Raw genomic sequence first — 17,073 nt, 5'->3', positions numbered from 1 at the left:
AAAAAACAATATTCAGACCACTTTAAAGTATTTTTTACAGTAGCTAGAGGGATTTCACTAGAAGCTAAATCTATATTTGCTCTAGATTGCACAATACAAATCTTTTTCTTTTTATCTGCTATCTGGATTGCACAACAAGAAAATAATGCTAGTTTATAGTGCATCACCCCAAATATTCAACAGTATAATTTCTTTTCTCAAACTGAAGCTTGACACATACATTCATAGTAGATTTTATCACATAAATGTGAATTAGATCCTGGTCTAAAAAGACAATAGAATGGAAAACTTTCTAGGTTCAGATGTATCTTAGATTTACCAGCAATTGCAATATTGCCACACACCAAAATAAACCAATTCAAGAAGACACTGTACACCATGTAGACCAGTCATTTAGTTTTTAATCCTCCTTCCATCTCAACCATCTGTTTCTGCTGTCCTTTCAGTATGTAAAGCCCTGAGATCAGTACCTGACGCAACTCTAAAACTCAACAAGGATGCAGACCACAAATAAAATTCAATATTACATAACAGCTTAATGAAAAATGCACAAAGCCTTTTGAAACTGCATTCCACGTGAAGGACTACTGATCTTCTAACTGCATTCTTATTTTATGTTTTAATACCAAATTTAGATTGATTAATCCAAAGAGTGGATTGCAGACCATTGTTAATTGTTTTAAGTTATGATAAAATTTATTTTTTCTGACAAAAAAATACGTGTCTTCCTTTTCCTTAGTATTTTTCTCTGTAGTTTCAAATTGCCTACTGAGTTTCAAAACTTGATGCCACTGAGGATGCTTAAAGGCTGTCAGAATTACCAGCAGCAAGAGAAAGCAACAACTGAAGAGAAGAATTGTCCTTACACATTGATCTGTGCCATGCAGAGGTCTAGATAACATCAGTATTTTTTTATTTTATTTTATTTTATTTTATTTTATTTTATTTTATTTTATTTTATTTTATTTTATTTTATTTTATTTTATTTTATTTTTATTTTTTTAGAAAGTATATTACTTCTTTGTAGAGCATGGCTGAATTCTGAAAGGATGTTAAAGGCATGAAAGAGCAATAGGATTGCATAGAAGATAATTAAATGAGTAACCATGCAAGAAACCAGGATAAATAAGTCAACTCCGAATTCTACAAATTTTTTATGTCAAGTACTTCAATTTAATATAAAATAGAATATTAGGCATGGGATGTGAGTTGGTAAGAGGCTTTTTATTTTGTTTATAAAGGCAGGAGTTGAGCTGGATAGAAATAACAAAATGATAAATACTTATCTATCTTATTGACAGTGACAAGTATCGCTTACATGTATAAGTGCTATGGGTATCTTCCAAAAAACACATTTTCAGGACTCCATTCATATGAACAGCTTAATACAGGTATATAACCTTCCATATAATTTTCTTTCAGTTTGTCAGTTCCTCTCTCTTGTTCTACTGCCCTTCACATAGCATAACATCCACACCAAAAAACACAATGTGCTATTTTTATGGTCTATCTGAGAAAACAGTTGTAATGAATGTGGCTGTCTTCGCATAGTTCAAATAAAGGGGGAATTTCAAAAGCATTTGCAGAAGTTAAAAGCACACATTTAACTGACTCTTAGTAAGAACTCTGGTCCTAAATGCAAGTATTGAACATATTCCCCTAGGAATTAAACTGAGGTGGAAGGGCATGTGTGTGCCAGTGACTTTTGTGCATGTAGAGCACTTCTGGTGGTTGAATTACACCACTGGTGATGTACACTGTTAACCTGAAGCAAGTCTGAAGATACACATTTGCTAATTCCTGAAATAGTAGATGGCATTTACCACAGAATGAAAGATGTGAAAATGCTACAATTCACATTCACACTTGAAAATATAAGCATCTGTGGTATTTATCCTGAAATTAAAATAATTGTCTGAGATTAATTCAATTTATTCAAAATATCCATAAGAGTACGGGTATAAGTAAAAGTACAAAGAACAGAACATTTACATGTCGTTCAACATACTGCACAAAGAACAAAAGCCATTTTATCAAAAATATCCCCCTTTAAAACCAGGGCGTAAGGTTTCTCCAGGGCTTCAGGAAAGCAGCGTGTACTCAATATACTTGACTGAGGATTTCAGAACATTTTACCTTGCCTCTGCCAAAAGTCTGTCAGTGCAGTTTACCATAGGAATACTTCTCTGTAATAAGATTAAATATATTTAATGGGTAAATTAAGTAAGAGTGGGAAGTTCTCATGAATGTAATCCTGCTGACTAAATCTAGAGGAGGGATACTTATACTGCAATTACATCTTGAATAAGGCATGTTTTGTATATCTGCCTAAATCTGGGTAAGAAATCTAAGTCCTTTAGCATTTTAAAATGTGACACTGATACTGTATTATGAGACTTCTTTTGTTAAAAATCTGAAGTATTCTGTATTTTTAAGCCTCTGTTTTCATAGACATTAGGATGCCCTCGATGCCATATACCCACTCCCAAGCCAGTGGCAATTACCCCAGTATTGCAAGAATTAACTTCTGCAAGCCATGCATTTTTACTTTTTTTTGTCCACTTGTGTCCTCTCATTTACTTTATTCCCTGCTGTGCTCTGGCAGAAACACAGACATAGGAAAGAATAAAAGGCATCTCCATGCTGTGATACACTGTACAGTCCAGTCAGGCCCTAGAAGAGTCAGCAGGGTATGTAATACTTTGCCTTCTGGACTTTCAAACAGTTTACAGCATATCAGCAATATTACTTCTTATTGAACAGGAATTTACCCGATTTTAGTTCCATCCTGTTATTCAACAAAATATTTTTAGTTACAGAACTGGTATGAGTGAGACACACATATATAGGTATACAAACTCAAAATAAGCTATTGTTCCCAATGCCATAAGATGTGACCTACTGATTTTCATCCATAACCTTTGTTTTTTCTTGTTATGTCCATCTGTATGAATATAGATGTTTAGCTTACTATAGTGATAAGTGTATCATACTGAAAGACAGGAGCATAATTAATATTATAAATAATTATATAATATTATAATATCATATGTAATGGTATATAGAATATAATAATATTATAAATAATATAATAAATTAACACTTAATTATTAAACAATGATTGATTATACTCTCAAGGTAATAAAATCTCTAGCAAAAGACTGTGAGATCCCATTTCACAAACATAAATTTAATTGTGAAACCTGAAGCTAATTAATACAAATCATGAACTGTGTTGGACAAAGCCCATGAAAAACATGCAAGAAATTCCATTTGATTGGCAGGATATTGATTTCTGCTGGATTTAAGATTGACGTGCATGTAAAATGTGTAACTCAAGTCCAGTAAGAAGCCACAAAAGCATGGGATAGCAAATTAATTCAGTTAGATTTATAACCTCATAATCTTTGGGTTTTGTATAGATGACAAAATCTGAAGGGGTTTTCCTGACACTAAGACACATGCTTCCTATGTTTTAACAAATGAAATGTAGAGGTATTTAGTAGCTTGTTATTGAGTAATTCCATCTATTTTCCTCTATCTGATGAAAAAGCTTTGGGTTAGATTTTGATGTGAAATTATACAGTGTAAATAACTCCTAAAAAGTGCAATTTTGCAATTATGATTTATTTTAGGATTAAATGAAGTGACTTTCTTGTTACATATACAAGTCTTCACTTAAAGGTCCTTTGGCACTGCATTTGTAATATAAAGGGACAGTTATGTAATCTACAGTTAAGTCCACTTCAGAGCTATTACTGTGAATTAGGTATTACGTCTATCTAATATATGTATATAAATGAATCAGACCCTGTGTCTGTGATTTCAGGTTAACTAAGACTTGCCAGTAGTTGTGATAGTATTCTTAGGCTCAGAAACTCATTCTTTTGGGCAAATTTATCTCTTTCTGCACACAGCATCTTTGTACATAAAAGCAGCTGCCAGACTGAGTTTGCAAATTGCTATTAGGTGGACAGAGAAATTGTGGGATCTCCTATCTATTTAAAATCTGACCTACATCAAGAAAGACCTTAGATGGTTCCCTCCTAATTCAAATGATTTTGATTTAGAAATGCAGATATTGGAACTGTAGTAATCAAAAGATATATCTAATCCCTGCTCACTTTTTCATTAGTTAAAAATTAAAATGTGCACGCTGAATCCTTGAGTCACTGATAGTTTCATTTTTGTGAAAATGAAAATGTTATTTGTACTTCATTGGTTGTGTTCAGAGAATTACTATCAACTTGAAATGAAACATCATTCATATCACTGCCTGGAAAATGTGACTTATAGTGAGAGGAACCCCTCTTCTGGTTGAAGTACAGAACACCGCACATGGAAACACTGTACAGCAAACAGGGAGTTATCCCAGGCTGGTCTCCTATGTGGGAGAGAGACAGCACTTCTAGGGAGCATTTAATCTCCCTTTAAAGAAGATCTCTAACAGAAATCAGTTTGCATGTCTTTGTAGTCACACTGCCTATAAGAGGACTTGACTGTAAACAGCCTCGAAAAAATAGGTATCTACATCCGAGATGTCCACAGCAGGTAAGAAAAGTGCCATCTAAGAAGTCTGTTGTGACATGAAAACCTCCCACCTCCTACACCCTCATTTGTGTGCCAAAGAAGCACTCAGCATGCTATAGCATTCTTGTCTGATACTGAAGATCAAGTATGTCATTGGTGCTTATTAGCTTCTTTCGACAAGTTTCCCGAAGGGATTCATGTGGATATATTGAACAGAACAGACCATATTTTGATCATCAACTTCTACATATTTACATTGCAAAATCACTGCAAATTTTAAGGTCACCATGGTTGCTATTGTTTCTAAAAATTTGAACATTTGATTCCTGTGCTGCTTCACTTCTCAATTCCACAGTTTCTTACTTTTTGCTAATGCATTTTTTCCCACATTTATGCCTCAGGGTGAATTCTTAAAATAGTAAATGGGAGAATTTTGCTCTTGCTATTTTAGTCACCGTGCTTTACCAAAACCCTTTTCATCTTTCCCTTATCCTTCTCCCTGTATCTTCTGCAGTAGTTCCCTTTTGCTACACTTTTGCTTTCTGTGAACTTTCCTTTCCTCAATTAGAGTCTTGTCAAAGACACTCTTCCAGGAAGCTTAGCAACATAAACCCTCCATCTTAAATATCTGTTTCAGGTTCAGCATTGACATCGTTTAGTGACGCTGTGCCTTCCAGCCACCTAGTTTGTTACACTGGTGATCAGTTCTGGCTGAGATTTCTAGCTGAGCCATCTGGATGATGTGATGGGACTCTAGCTGGTCTATTGCCCTGGATACTCCATGATACGAACTCTGAGAACAGCAGGACCAGAAGGATTTCGCAGCAGGATGGATCTGCACAAGCTACATTTCAAACATTCCCCAGAAGAATTCAACAAGTTTATTAGCATCTGAAAGGGTTTTCAATCGTTCTGTGAAGAGCAAGAAAAGTGTTCCCAATGTATCTTCCTTCCTGGCATAGCGCTGTAGTGCAACACGTTTTACTAGGATTTTATATGCCACAAGAAAGCACCTATGCGTACTTCTGCGCTTATGCCATGACATTTGTTGCTATGGAAATATCAAAAACAGTCTATGACTAAGAAAAAGCAAACCCGTTCAGGCAAAATAGTATCCAGCCTCAATCCCATTCAACAGTCAAAATGAATTGTAGCCATTTTCATGCTTTATAGTGGCTTGTATCTTTCCTGTATCATTAAAGTCTTTTAGCCACTTATACCCAATGCACACAGGCCCCAGCTCAGTGCATAATTTGGGCACAGCAATTCCAGCAGCATCGCTGAGAAATCAGATTAAACTAAATTAGATTGAGTTATCCTTACTATTCTTTGCCTTCTCTTGCTTCCTTTAAATTTCTTGGCACAGAAACATTTTCTAGATTAGTTGCAGCACCGACTACACCATTATTCCTTCTAATCATTAAAACTTCAGCTGATTTATTGCTCCTGACATGCAGAGTGCAGTCTGGGGATTAACTGAATGGAAACCTTCAGGGCAGGGGGAATTTAAAAAGAGCAACAGTAACTTCCAGCAGAGTGTGTCTTAGGTCCTGCTGTCTGAGCAGCTTCTCCTGTGGGAGAAAAGAAGCTGACTTCAAGCAAACAGCTGTGGGAGCGCACGTAAGGTAGGCTGGCTCTGTGTTCACATGCATGCATATCTTCTCCTCCGGATATCACATTTTCTTTTACTGTCACTTTTTTACTGTTACTTTTTTCCTTTACTGTCCCTTGGAACCAAAGAACCTATTTTCCAGTATCTCTATCTCCGGTTACGATAACAGAGTTCTGGATGACTGCGTTGTATGAGACAAATCCCACAATTAAAAATAGATGCAATATCTATCAATAACTGAAATGTCTCAGAGGGAGTAATTTGAAACCAAAGCCCAAAATTACCTCTTAAAAGAATACATTAAGAAAGGGTTACAATTGATCTAAGCACTCATCTGTCTCCCCTTCCTATTTATTTAATTACCATGAGTTTAAGTACGATTGCAGAACATTCTTAACTAAGGATGCTTTTCTGTTTATAGAATACATTTAAAGATTTAACCCTCTGTTCCCTGATGAACCCTACACAAAAATGCTCAGAATATATGATGAGTTCCTAGGACAATAAAATTACACAGAAGAGACAAGACTGGGTCTTTTAGAGGTAAGTATGGATATTGTATGAGGCTAGGTGAAAAAAACTAACAATGTTAACACATGCCAGAGCCTAAGGACAGAAACTATTGAACATGACAAAGCCGCACATCCCCTCAAAATAGCCGAAGTACCATTTCTTCCTTGAGTTACAAACCTATTATACACTTAAAAAGACAAAAGCTATTTTGAAAGTTCTGGAAGTGTTAAGTTTTCAGTTTAAATGATAAATTGCCTGTTTAGTAAGTGTCTACATACTTTGATCAAGAGGCAAAGAAATTGCTCTTTCACTCTGACAACACACCATAGAGAATGTAACTACCTGGAAAATTACACTCTGTTAAGAACACATGGATTAACAAAATGTAAAAAAATATGAGGTCAAATAAGGTATGTTCCCATAAGGGTGTCCAAGACCAAGCTGCCATAACAGTAACTAAAAACGCCACGGAGTAAAATTTTCAAAAGTGTTCACGTAACTTACAACGCCAGTCCTTTTTTCAAGATAATGTTTCTTTAGAAATAACAGTGTCTTTTACAAAGGGATTATTTTTCTTTTACGCACCTTCAAATGTTATAGAAATAGAATTTACCATCCTAAATCAGAAAAGTCAGTTTGAAAATTTTTCCTCATTGCCTAAGGGCCTGTAATGAGACAACTTTGCCTCAGTACAACTACAGAACTCCCTGTCCCAAATGAAAGATTGATGCATTCCTCATACCAGTTCTTTCTAAAACATCTTATTGCCAAAAGTTAGTGATGATGGTAATCATGACACGGTCACACACTGGTGTATATAAGGAAAAAAACAGAATTTGGGAAAGAAGCTTAAACCAGGATAATAAGACAGAAATCAGAAAGCTAACATGATACAACACCAAAAGTCACCAATTTGAGTCATCACATGACTCAAATCTCTTTGATAAAACAGATATTAGGATATGAAATCTAAGGTTATTATTATAAAACATGGTTTTCAGTGAGAATTTATAAATAAATATTGAATTTAGAAACCCATGATAGTTTCACAGAGGATTCTTAGTCATATTAATTACTCTTACCTGTTATAGTTGCTTTGTTAATAGATGGTTGGTTACACATTGGTGATCGTCTGTTTAAACGAAAAGAAAAAAAAATGTGTAAGCCTCTTAACCTCACAGATGACTGAATCCTTGAACATTTCCTTGGGAAGTTATTTGGGGCTGGAATACTCTAGCATTGCCAAAGAAAAAATTCATTTGGAACAGATAATTCTTTCTAGTGTAGAAGGGAATTCACAACTGACCCTAAAACCTCTCTGCAGATTGGGAACTCCAAGAGAGGAATACTTTAGGAATTTACAAGTTCATTAAAAACCTGCCTAATCATACCTAGAGCTTACACCTAGCTTGAAGTTTCGTTTATATACATAGTTATTATAATTCTAACGTGGCTTGCACTGCCCATGTTCTCGGACCTGAAACACTTTTTTAAAAATTATTATTTTTCACTTTATTATTTTGCATATACATTTTGCACATTATTTCGTGTATACCTTTCACAACAATCTTTAGGGCAAACAGCTCAGTGGAGTTTTTTGCCAACTAAAGAAATCTGTAAGTTGCTGGTCTGACACGACTGCATAGGGATGTGTGAATGACGGCAAGCAGGGGCCACACAGGGTCTGCATATTCCAACCAAGGGGGCTGGAAATATCTTTTTGTGGCACTGCGTAAGCAATGGTAGGCAGCTGTCTTTGAAATACTAATTAATTCTACATTCTAGAGACGCACACTTTGGATGAGAGAAACGACTCCACTACAAAGTTTGCCACTGTAACTAATGCTAATGTTAACTGTGATGCTGTAACATGATTGGAGAATGATCATATTTAAAAGGCTCATTTATAATCATGAACTAATGTGGATAAGTGGGATATCATTATCTTGGATGCGTTAGGCAGAGTTCTAGGTTCAGATCATGCAAGCAGCTCACAATGAGTGTAGCTGTCTGCTCACTTTGGTTCATTTGCAAGACTCAGACTCTGCCTGAATGATCATCTTTGAATGATCTTTGACATATGACTAATTTATTGAAAATCACATAAATTGCATAAAACCACTCCAAGTTTACGCAAGGACAGCAATACAATAGCAATTAGCAGGCAAGGGGTTTGTTGTCTCAGCTATCAAGTATAGCAACTTCGAGGGATTAATAAACTCATTACTCATCACGTATTTTGTGCAGGTTTGGTGACACGGACTGAAATCAGCAACATCTGACTGTTATTCTTGGTTTATATTTAAAAGTATCCCTGCAAAAAAGTTCAGTGGCCAAAAATTGACACTCACTTGCTGGGTGCCCGATCTTGTAAATTGGTTAATGCAGCAAAGTTATTCCGTACAGTACGCAAGCTGGCCAGCACCTGGAACAGACAAAATGGTTTCAGTCTAAATTTCTGCACAGGTGAGACTGATTTATCTCTGCTCCACTGTGCTGAAAGAAAAAGGAAAGGACATTGCAAATCAACTGTAAAAGGGTTCCAGAGTTGGTTTGTCTGAAATCTTTGACCATTATTTAACAATAACATGTCTGTAATACGGGGGCAATAGTTTATTTCTTTTTTTTTTTTCTCCTCATAAACAACTCATTATTTGTTTAAAGACAGACTTACTTGAAGAGGAGGAAAGTTTTTCACAGAATACTACTTAGTTCTCTAAAATGACCATGAAAGCATTCATGTTTGAAAGATAATAGCCCATTCAAGCCTAATAATTCATGCATAAGAAATGATTACAGAATTTTCCATTTGCAGTTCAGCCCCCACAAACCTCAAAGGACAAAGGGAATGAGATTGTCTAGACTGCCATGAAAAATAAAAGTGTCTCCTTTAAGGGCCACAGTTGGTTTGGGGACAGTGCAGAAGGCCAGAGTAAGAAGAAGGTATCACCTGAGCAGGTGGAAAATATCTGCGGGCTCTTACAAGCTTTGCACATTGGGAAAAACAACATAAATGAAGTACTTCCTTTCAGGACTTAACTTCATGCAAGACAGCAGCTAGTGGAGCAGTGGAGGAGCGTCTTCTTGTTATAAGTAGCATGAGCACTCTTTTCTGAAGGCAGTTGGGTAAATGCAACAAATTTTGCACCATGTAAGGATAATAAGATGCACCTCTCCAACTAGGGAGAGGCAGTTCAGCTGATGTCAGAGACAACCACGAGTTGTTTGGAATCAGACTGGGAACGGGAGGAGGCAGCAACACTAACCAGTGGTGTGTCTTTGCAGGAGTTGCCCATTGCTGTTTCTCAGCCCAGGCTGGGCTTGTTCCCTGGTTAACCCATCCTAGGAATAACAAAGGTGTGAATGGGAATTTGAGTTCCAGAGGTTTAAGCTGAAGAAGATAAAATCCTCTTTTCATAGCCCCTTAAATTTATACGTGAGTTAGGAAGGGGCAGGAGGCTGAAGCTAAAAGAAGGATTTAGTGAAAGCTTGTAAGACATGGAAAATATTCAGGAGATAATAATGACTGGCACTGTTTAAGCTACTGTAGGTAATTCCCAAATGAGATAAGATAACAAAAATAAAAATATATTTGTTTCCTAATTCGACAGTATTAATTTCATTATATTTTCCTTTCTAAAGATCAGGAGGCAAATACATATTTTACATTCAGCACAGAATAAAAATAATCATATATGTCATCAAATTCGCATGACCAGGCTACAGTGACACTAACAAATGTTGTATTTAGATGTTGGATATACACAGACAGAAGACAGGTATGAACTGAGCAGAAAGGGAAAGAAGATCTTGGAGTTCAGAAGTTCAAAAATGAATACAGGAAATACAAAGAAAAACTGATGAAGTATGAAAATATTGTAAAAGGAAAGGATGACTTGAAGGTGGAAGAAGGAAAGCATAAATGGAAAAAAGTTGGGCCTATTAAGGTAAGACACACATTTTAGTGAGGGCAGTCCATTTTCAGTTCTCTTTGGTCAACCTGCCTTGGTTCAGTGTATGTGTTCCAGGATGCTGAGACGGTTTGTATGTGCTAGTATTATCAGAGGAACATATCTATGTGGCTCCCAGAGCTGTCTCAGGCCTTGAAAAAATGTAGTCGGTTTTTCTGGCTGCAAGTTCCTACTCAATAATCCCTGTTGGACTCAAACTGGCTGTACATTCAGGTGCACCGATAATTGGGAGCATGTACAAGGGTAGCTGAGTGACTCCTCAGTGAGTGATCTCAGGTGCAGCCACGCTTATTAGCTCTGCCTCTGCTGGACGGCAATGAGTGACTCTGTACCTGCTGCACAGGGATGAGTTTCAGAAAGGTTAGTAGGCTAGGCACGATGCCACATGAAAACATGGGCCTACACAGATCTCAAAATACATCATGAAAACATGGATCCAAAATAACGGGACATTTAGCACCTGGGGTGCTGGGGAAAGAAGTGTGCAGCGCTGCACGGCTGCTCAGGGCCAGTTACCAGCGGACACTAATGAGCTTTGCTGGACCCACGCTCCGGTCTCTGAAGAGCTATGACGGAGTCTCTCTACCACGCCCACCACTATGCACATTGACAAACTTCTTCTGCTGTCTGAGATATTATGAATCTCTCCTTTTCCAGAAAGCAGAGACTTGACTGTTTGGTTTTTATGTCCTTCTATTTGGTCTTCTGGCAGGTGAGATGATAACTGTTTTGTAGGTCCAGGGGTGAAATGTCCAGCATCTGCCCAGCATCCCAGCTGCTTTAGCATACATGCACATATTTTGACAATTTCTGCAAGTGCAAGGTGTCCCCACATACATAGCAATGAATATAAAAGTGACAACAAAGATTTTGGCCATTGACTACAGTGGAGCTAAACAACTTTATTTATTATATAAAGGTATTAATATTTATATTTCTACTATAAGTAAATAAAATAATATTTCAATTTTTCGTTATAATTTGCTTTAAGTGAGTTTCTCTGTCCACAGAGAAACATTGTGCTTAATGTTTCTAGAGTTAGATTCGTGAGCAAAAAGCAGGCAGTCACCCGCAAACCTCTTTATGTTTAATCCTTAAGTAAATAATACTATTTCCAACATCAACTTATGTACAGTTACCAGTGGATTTAAAAAATTAAACTTTTTTTGATGATAAAAAAACTACAGAATTGGTCCTTAAATTTCGAATCACTCAAATGATTTTATTTTGAAAAGCAAAATTCTACAAATAACTAAATTACAGCAGTAGCTGTATATTACCATGTAAGGAAGTGCAACTAATAATATCCTTGTGATAGATTTTTTAATTTTAATGTACATAATTTCATTCTGGTAAAAATAATAAATTATCTTGTCCTGGGGACGGATTCTATGTGGGGTACACAGCATGCCACCCTGCCTCCAGTTAACAAATGCAGCCGCACTACCATGGTGATGTCCTGAATAGAAACCGAAATGCTAAAATTGGAACTATAACCACCAGGTGGCCCATGATCAGATGAAATAAGCCTCCTGATCAATTGAAGAAAATGTGTATGGTTTGAAATAACTGGAACATGTGTACCACATGCCATGATCTACCACCACCAGGAAGCCACGAATGGATTAATACGGTGCTTTGGCTGTTTGCAACACAAAAACAAAGCGCCTATGTGATGAAATATTGCTCTAGGAAGGTATTAAAAGGATGACTTGTACGATATGTAGACATTGCACTGGCACATGGGATCCAATTTCTGAAGTCCTGAGTGAGGTCCTAATACTGCTAACGTAACTCAGAGGGATGGGCCCTGTGCCTAGCTGCCGATGCCATCTGTGAGCATGGGATTTGCATGTTCAAATCATTTATAAGTAAGGGCTACATTTTTCCTAAGAGTCTAATCAGATGTTACTTCCCCTCTGTTAGGCACACTCTTATCAACTGCATCTCAATTCCCCCTCTGTCAGGGAATGTGACATGTGATAACTCACCCTGTGAGTGCTTTTTCTTTCCCCTGTTCAATGCAAATCAAAATGAGTTGATTTAAATCACTGCTAACAGGGGTTTGCAATGAAATACTAAAAGCTTTCAAATAATCAATTACAGCACCTTGGTGCAAGCTAGCATTAACATCCAACTGCTCCTGCTCTAGTTATTGAAGCACGTCCATCAACGCCAACAAGAAAACGAAACTGACCTTAAAACAAATAGTGTGTTTGTTCCAAGAAAAAATATCCATAAATGGGGTGTAATATTTGCTGTTTTTCTAGGGATACTATACCTTGTCTTATCTATGTGGCATAATTTGTAATAAAAATTCAGATGACAAAGAACATGAACTCAACTATAATAAATATTATTGGATTGCTTGACCACCGTAGAATTTGTATTTTTTCTGTACTCAAGAGTTAGGGTTTTTTATGTTTCCTGAGGAACTAAAACCACAAATGGTTTTACTTTTTTTTTCTCTTGTTTTCCTGTAATTTCTTCTCTTCCGTTATTGTTCAAGTATATTTACCGTTTAGATCTTAAAGTATTCTTAGCAATGCCCTGGCTTAATCTTTTCTCTGCTAATAAAAGATGAAGCTTCTTCACATTAACGATTGATCATCCAGTTTTATAAATGCTGTATCTGTTTACAATATAATTGCATATATAATAACTTATTAAATGACTTAATTTTTTTAACAGCTGATCGTTAGACCAAAGCAACTTGCATATTCAGACTGAAGTTGGACAGTTTCTTCTTATTTGAGGCTGCTGTGTGACTCAACCTTTCTCTTTCCATTCACCTTCAATCCCATAGGAGTTCCAGATTTATCCCACCCCAACCCCGGCCCTGCCCCGTAGTTACACTGAATTAACTTTCACTCCTACCTATTATGGAGTTAAACCTATCATGATGAGTTCAAGGAATATCAATATTTACTTTTCATACATGACAAGACAGCTCTATTGCTAAAAATTGTGGAGTTTCAATCTAAATTGCATAGAATTTTGAGCTGATATTTTATAAAACAGAATCTGAATTAAAAAATCGAACAAATGTCAATGAGTTTGTAAAGGAACATAAGTATTCTGGGTAAAACTTATGTTGCATCTAAAAATTCCCCTGTATTGAATGCATAAAAGATGTTCAGAAGGAGAAAGTGCCATTATAAAAAGCAGGAGAATAACAGAGAGCACAGGTCTGTCTTCATCATGACTGTCTGCTGCACTATTTGAAAAGAGATCAAAGGTGTTTATCGTGTTGTTGCACTTCAACTTTTCAGACAACCAACAAACATTAAAAAAGAGAGATATAGATAACAGAGCGGGAGGTTTATGACTTTCTGTTTAGACAGTTTTTTCCTGTTTCAAGCAATATATCTTACATAATATTAACAGAAAACAACTGGTTTGGCCATTTGGCCTTTACATTGCAAGATCATGTGAGAAATATGGCAAAATTGTGCCTACCTGAGCAAATGGTGTCACAATCAAGTCATCTCCATGTCTGAAAAAATGAGCAGAGTTGTAAGTTAGGTATTACCGAAAACTTCTCTCACAGCTTTAACAGAAAGAAAATCAGGTTTTACAATGCAGTATAGGTAACTCCAGTATTACTCTTCAGCAGTTACTCACTACCACTGCTTTACACATCCTTTGAAAAGTAAATATCAACTCAGTTATTGCCCAACTGCCTGTCATGTCAATGGGACCGCTGGTGAACCAGCCCGTTTCTGTGCTGCCGGTTGGGCAGGTGACCCACCACCCAGCACCGATCTGCAGAGATTTCATCCCAAAGCATGAAGGTGCAAAGACCAAAAGTGACCCCGTTAAGGGTTACCAGCAGGTTTGTGAGCACTGGACGGGCGAGTGACTGCAGATGGCTGGGCAGCGCATCGCAGACAAATGAAAACCTGGTGAAACTTTCAAACTGACTCACACCTCGGTAGCTATAGGGGGTGTGACCGCATGTGTGCTGTTGCTGCGGCAACCTCACCCACGCCACAGGGTGACGTATGGGCAAGGTGCCGGGATGACGCACTGCAGGGACGGAGGGAGGAAGGGAAAGAGGGGTTCCTTCGCTTCAGCACTGAAAGCTGCCACTTGAAATGGTTTCCAAAAAACATAGTTCTGTAAATAGAAGTAGGAGGAAGGGCTGTTGAGCTTAAGAGTAGCATCTGTAGCACTAGGGATACGGAGTCAGACCTCTCCAGTGGACCATGGGGACAGGAAAAACTTGGGAGTTTTCTGTGATCGTATCTAGCATACGGCAGCACTCAAGACAAAAAGAGATTTTCCAAACACAGAAATTCAATATGATTCCATTTTTAATTCTCTTGTATTTTCCTGCAGTGAATTTATCGTAAAGTTGCACCTTTCCGCAGAAATCACCACTGCTTTGATGCTATTTTAATGTTATTTAAGTTTAAGCATAAAATGTGAGTATTTAACAACAGATTTCAAGTCCATGAAAATTAAAAAAGGCTTTCTCATAATTAGAGAAATTCGATTTATGTTTGAGTTGCTACAACATCATTCTTATAATTTATATACTATCCACACAGAGTAATGTTTTTGCAGGTATTGCAAGAACCTAACAAAAATGCAGTAAGCACAACCAGACAGCCTGTAAGGATGAAATAAACTCCCTAATACTCAAAATTATTGTGATGTTTAATATCTGTGTAGCTGTTTTTATCACCATCTCATCTATTTGTGTTAGCTGAAATACAGAAACGGGTTTTTACAGATCCTGTGGAAGAAGTCTAAGACCTTTTAACAAGGTCTTTGCAGGAGTGTTTGGAATAAGGTGTTGCTTCAGGCAAAACCACAGTCCCAGCCTGGCTGTGTGTAAGCCTGATCCTCACACCAAACCAGAAGCAATACGGTACCATGGGAAGAACTCAGAGGCCTTAATGGCCCAATAAAGCCAAATCCAACTGGTTACTATATACATCAAGAGTCATCCCAGGGCATTAACAGGGGAGTTAATGGCCAGCTGGGTTTAGTACCTCTTCACGTTTTCACTGGGTCATGAAAACTTCAGGAAATGCCCTAGACTATAATTTCTGATCAGGATTGCTTAACGAGTGACACAGCTAAAGAAAGGCTTCAGCAGAAGATACGCCTTTTCTCTCCTGTTCTCCACTTACACAGCCATAGTGTGAATATGTACACTACCTCACTTCCAGAAGAATTATGCTCTTTGTCTTCAAATTCTGTGAAATGGTATTATCTGCTGTGTGACAGCTGGCTTACCTGTTCCTCTAAAATCTGTTCATTTCTTCCCTTTTATAAAGAATGTTTCTACTATTTGTGTATAGCTACTCCATTTTCTTTTCTGTGTTGACACTTTGAAGGTGCACAGCTGTGTAGAGGAAGGAATCCTGCATTAGTCATCTTAATGACTTCTGCAGAAATGGAAGAGCCTAAAGCCTCAAGTAAATTATTCGCCAGTCTTCCTCACACCTGTTACTCAGCTTGTTTAGGCAAAAAGCAAACAAAGGGCTGAGCAAATTCTTAGAAATGCATGTGGGTTTTTTGTAAGCTATCAAATTCTGCACAGAAACTGTATCTAAAATAAATACGTAAACCCATATTTTACTGATCTAGTCTAAATCCCACATTTGGAAATGGTGAAGGGGAAGGATCCTGGAGATGAAGTTTTACAAGTAGAAGCAGGACTGGACAAAGAACAAAAATATTAAATTGTTTCTACCTGTAAATAAGTCATGTAGAGTAGAGCTAGCTCTTTCTAGCATCACAAGCATCTGTCAGTGGCAAACGCTCTGAATGCCCAACATATGACACAAATGCACAAAATATTCATCAGTGCTTCAAATTCCCAAGCAACTGCTACAACTTAGTTATTAACTGTCAAAATGCAGATTGGGAAAACTACGAAAATGGGATGGTCCTTCTTCTCACCATCTCTGGTGGGCTTCCTTACTGGAGGTGGTACTTTCTTGCTCTTCTTTCCATTCAGTGCCCCTGTTTGCGACTCCTCAAATGCTGGGGCACTTCCAAAAGGCAACAAATACATGTTTCTGGGCTTTCCGTCCTGGAGGTTTTTTTTTTCTTTCCTATAAAGTAGCATGACCCTACTCCTCTATTTTCAAGCTTCATTCTACTTGAGCTCCTGCTGGGCTGCATTTCATTGCAGAATACTGACAAAATACTGTAGCTTATTTTTTAGAGAAGGCATTGTTAAATATTAATTTAATGCACAAAAATCAACCCAGGATTTAATTTTCACTTCTCAAATGCCCCTTGTGTCAAGAGCAACAATTACAGAAATTATCATTATTTTGGTGAAAGCGTGATACTGAAAGTACAGATATTCACAGCTTTTGCAAAGCAGTTCAGCATGCACCAGACCCACTTGGACGGAAAAGCAACTGCATGGTGTGGTGAGTAATCTTTAATCCACACAGGGTCAGGAAATTTGGAAAAGGTGAG

At 37.3% G+C, this 17,073-nt stretch overlaps 1 protein-coding gene across 6 annotated transcripts in view; it reads right to left on the bottom strand.

Moving 5' to 3' along the window:
• PDE4D (phosphodiesterase 4D) overlaps positions 1–17,073 on the bottom strand; it is a 409,683-nt gene that overhangs the window by 97,670 nt on the left and 294,940 nt on the right. For all 6 annotated transcript variants that reach the window (XM_063319799.1, XM_063319800.1, XM_063319803.1 and 3 more), the window contains 3 exons: positions 14,086–14,122; positions 9,007–9,080; positions 7,738–7,787 (listed from right to left, as the gene is read on the bottom strand). In XM_063319799.1, the coding sequence (XP_063175869.1) occupies positions 7,738–7,787; positions 9,007–9,080; positions 14,086–14,122 (161 nt within the window). The remainder of the gene's footprint in view (positions 1–7,737; positions 7,788–9,006; positions 9,081–14,085; positions 14,123–17,073) is intronic.

The sequence above is a fragment of the Chroicocephalus ridibundus genome, chromosome Z (assembly GCF_963924245.1).
Source record: "Chroicocephalus ridibundus chromosome Z, bChrRid1.1, whole genome shotgun sequence".
NCBI classification, from domain to species: Eukaryota; Metazoa; Chordata; class Aves; order Charadriiformes; family Laridae; genus Chroicocephalus; species Chroicocephalus ridibundus.
The sequence above is the reverse complement of the archived record's forward strand: the minus strand, read 5'-3'. Positions and strand labels throughout refer to the sequence as shown.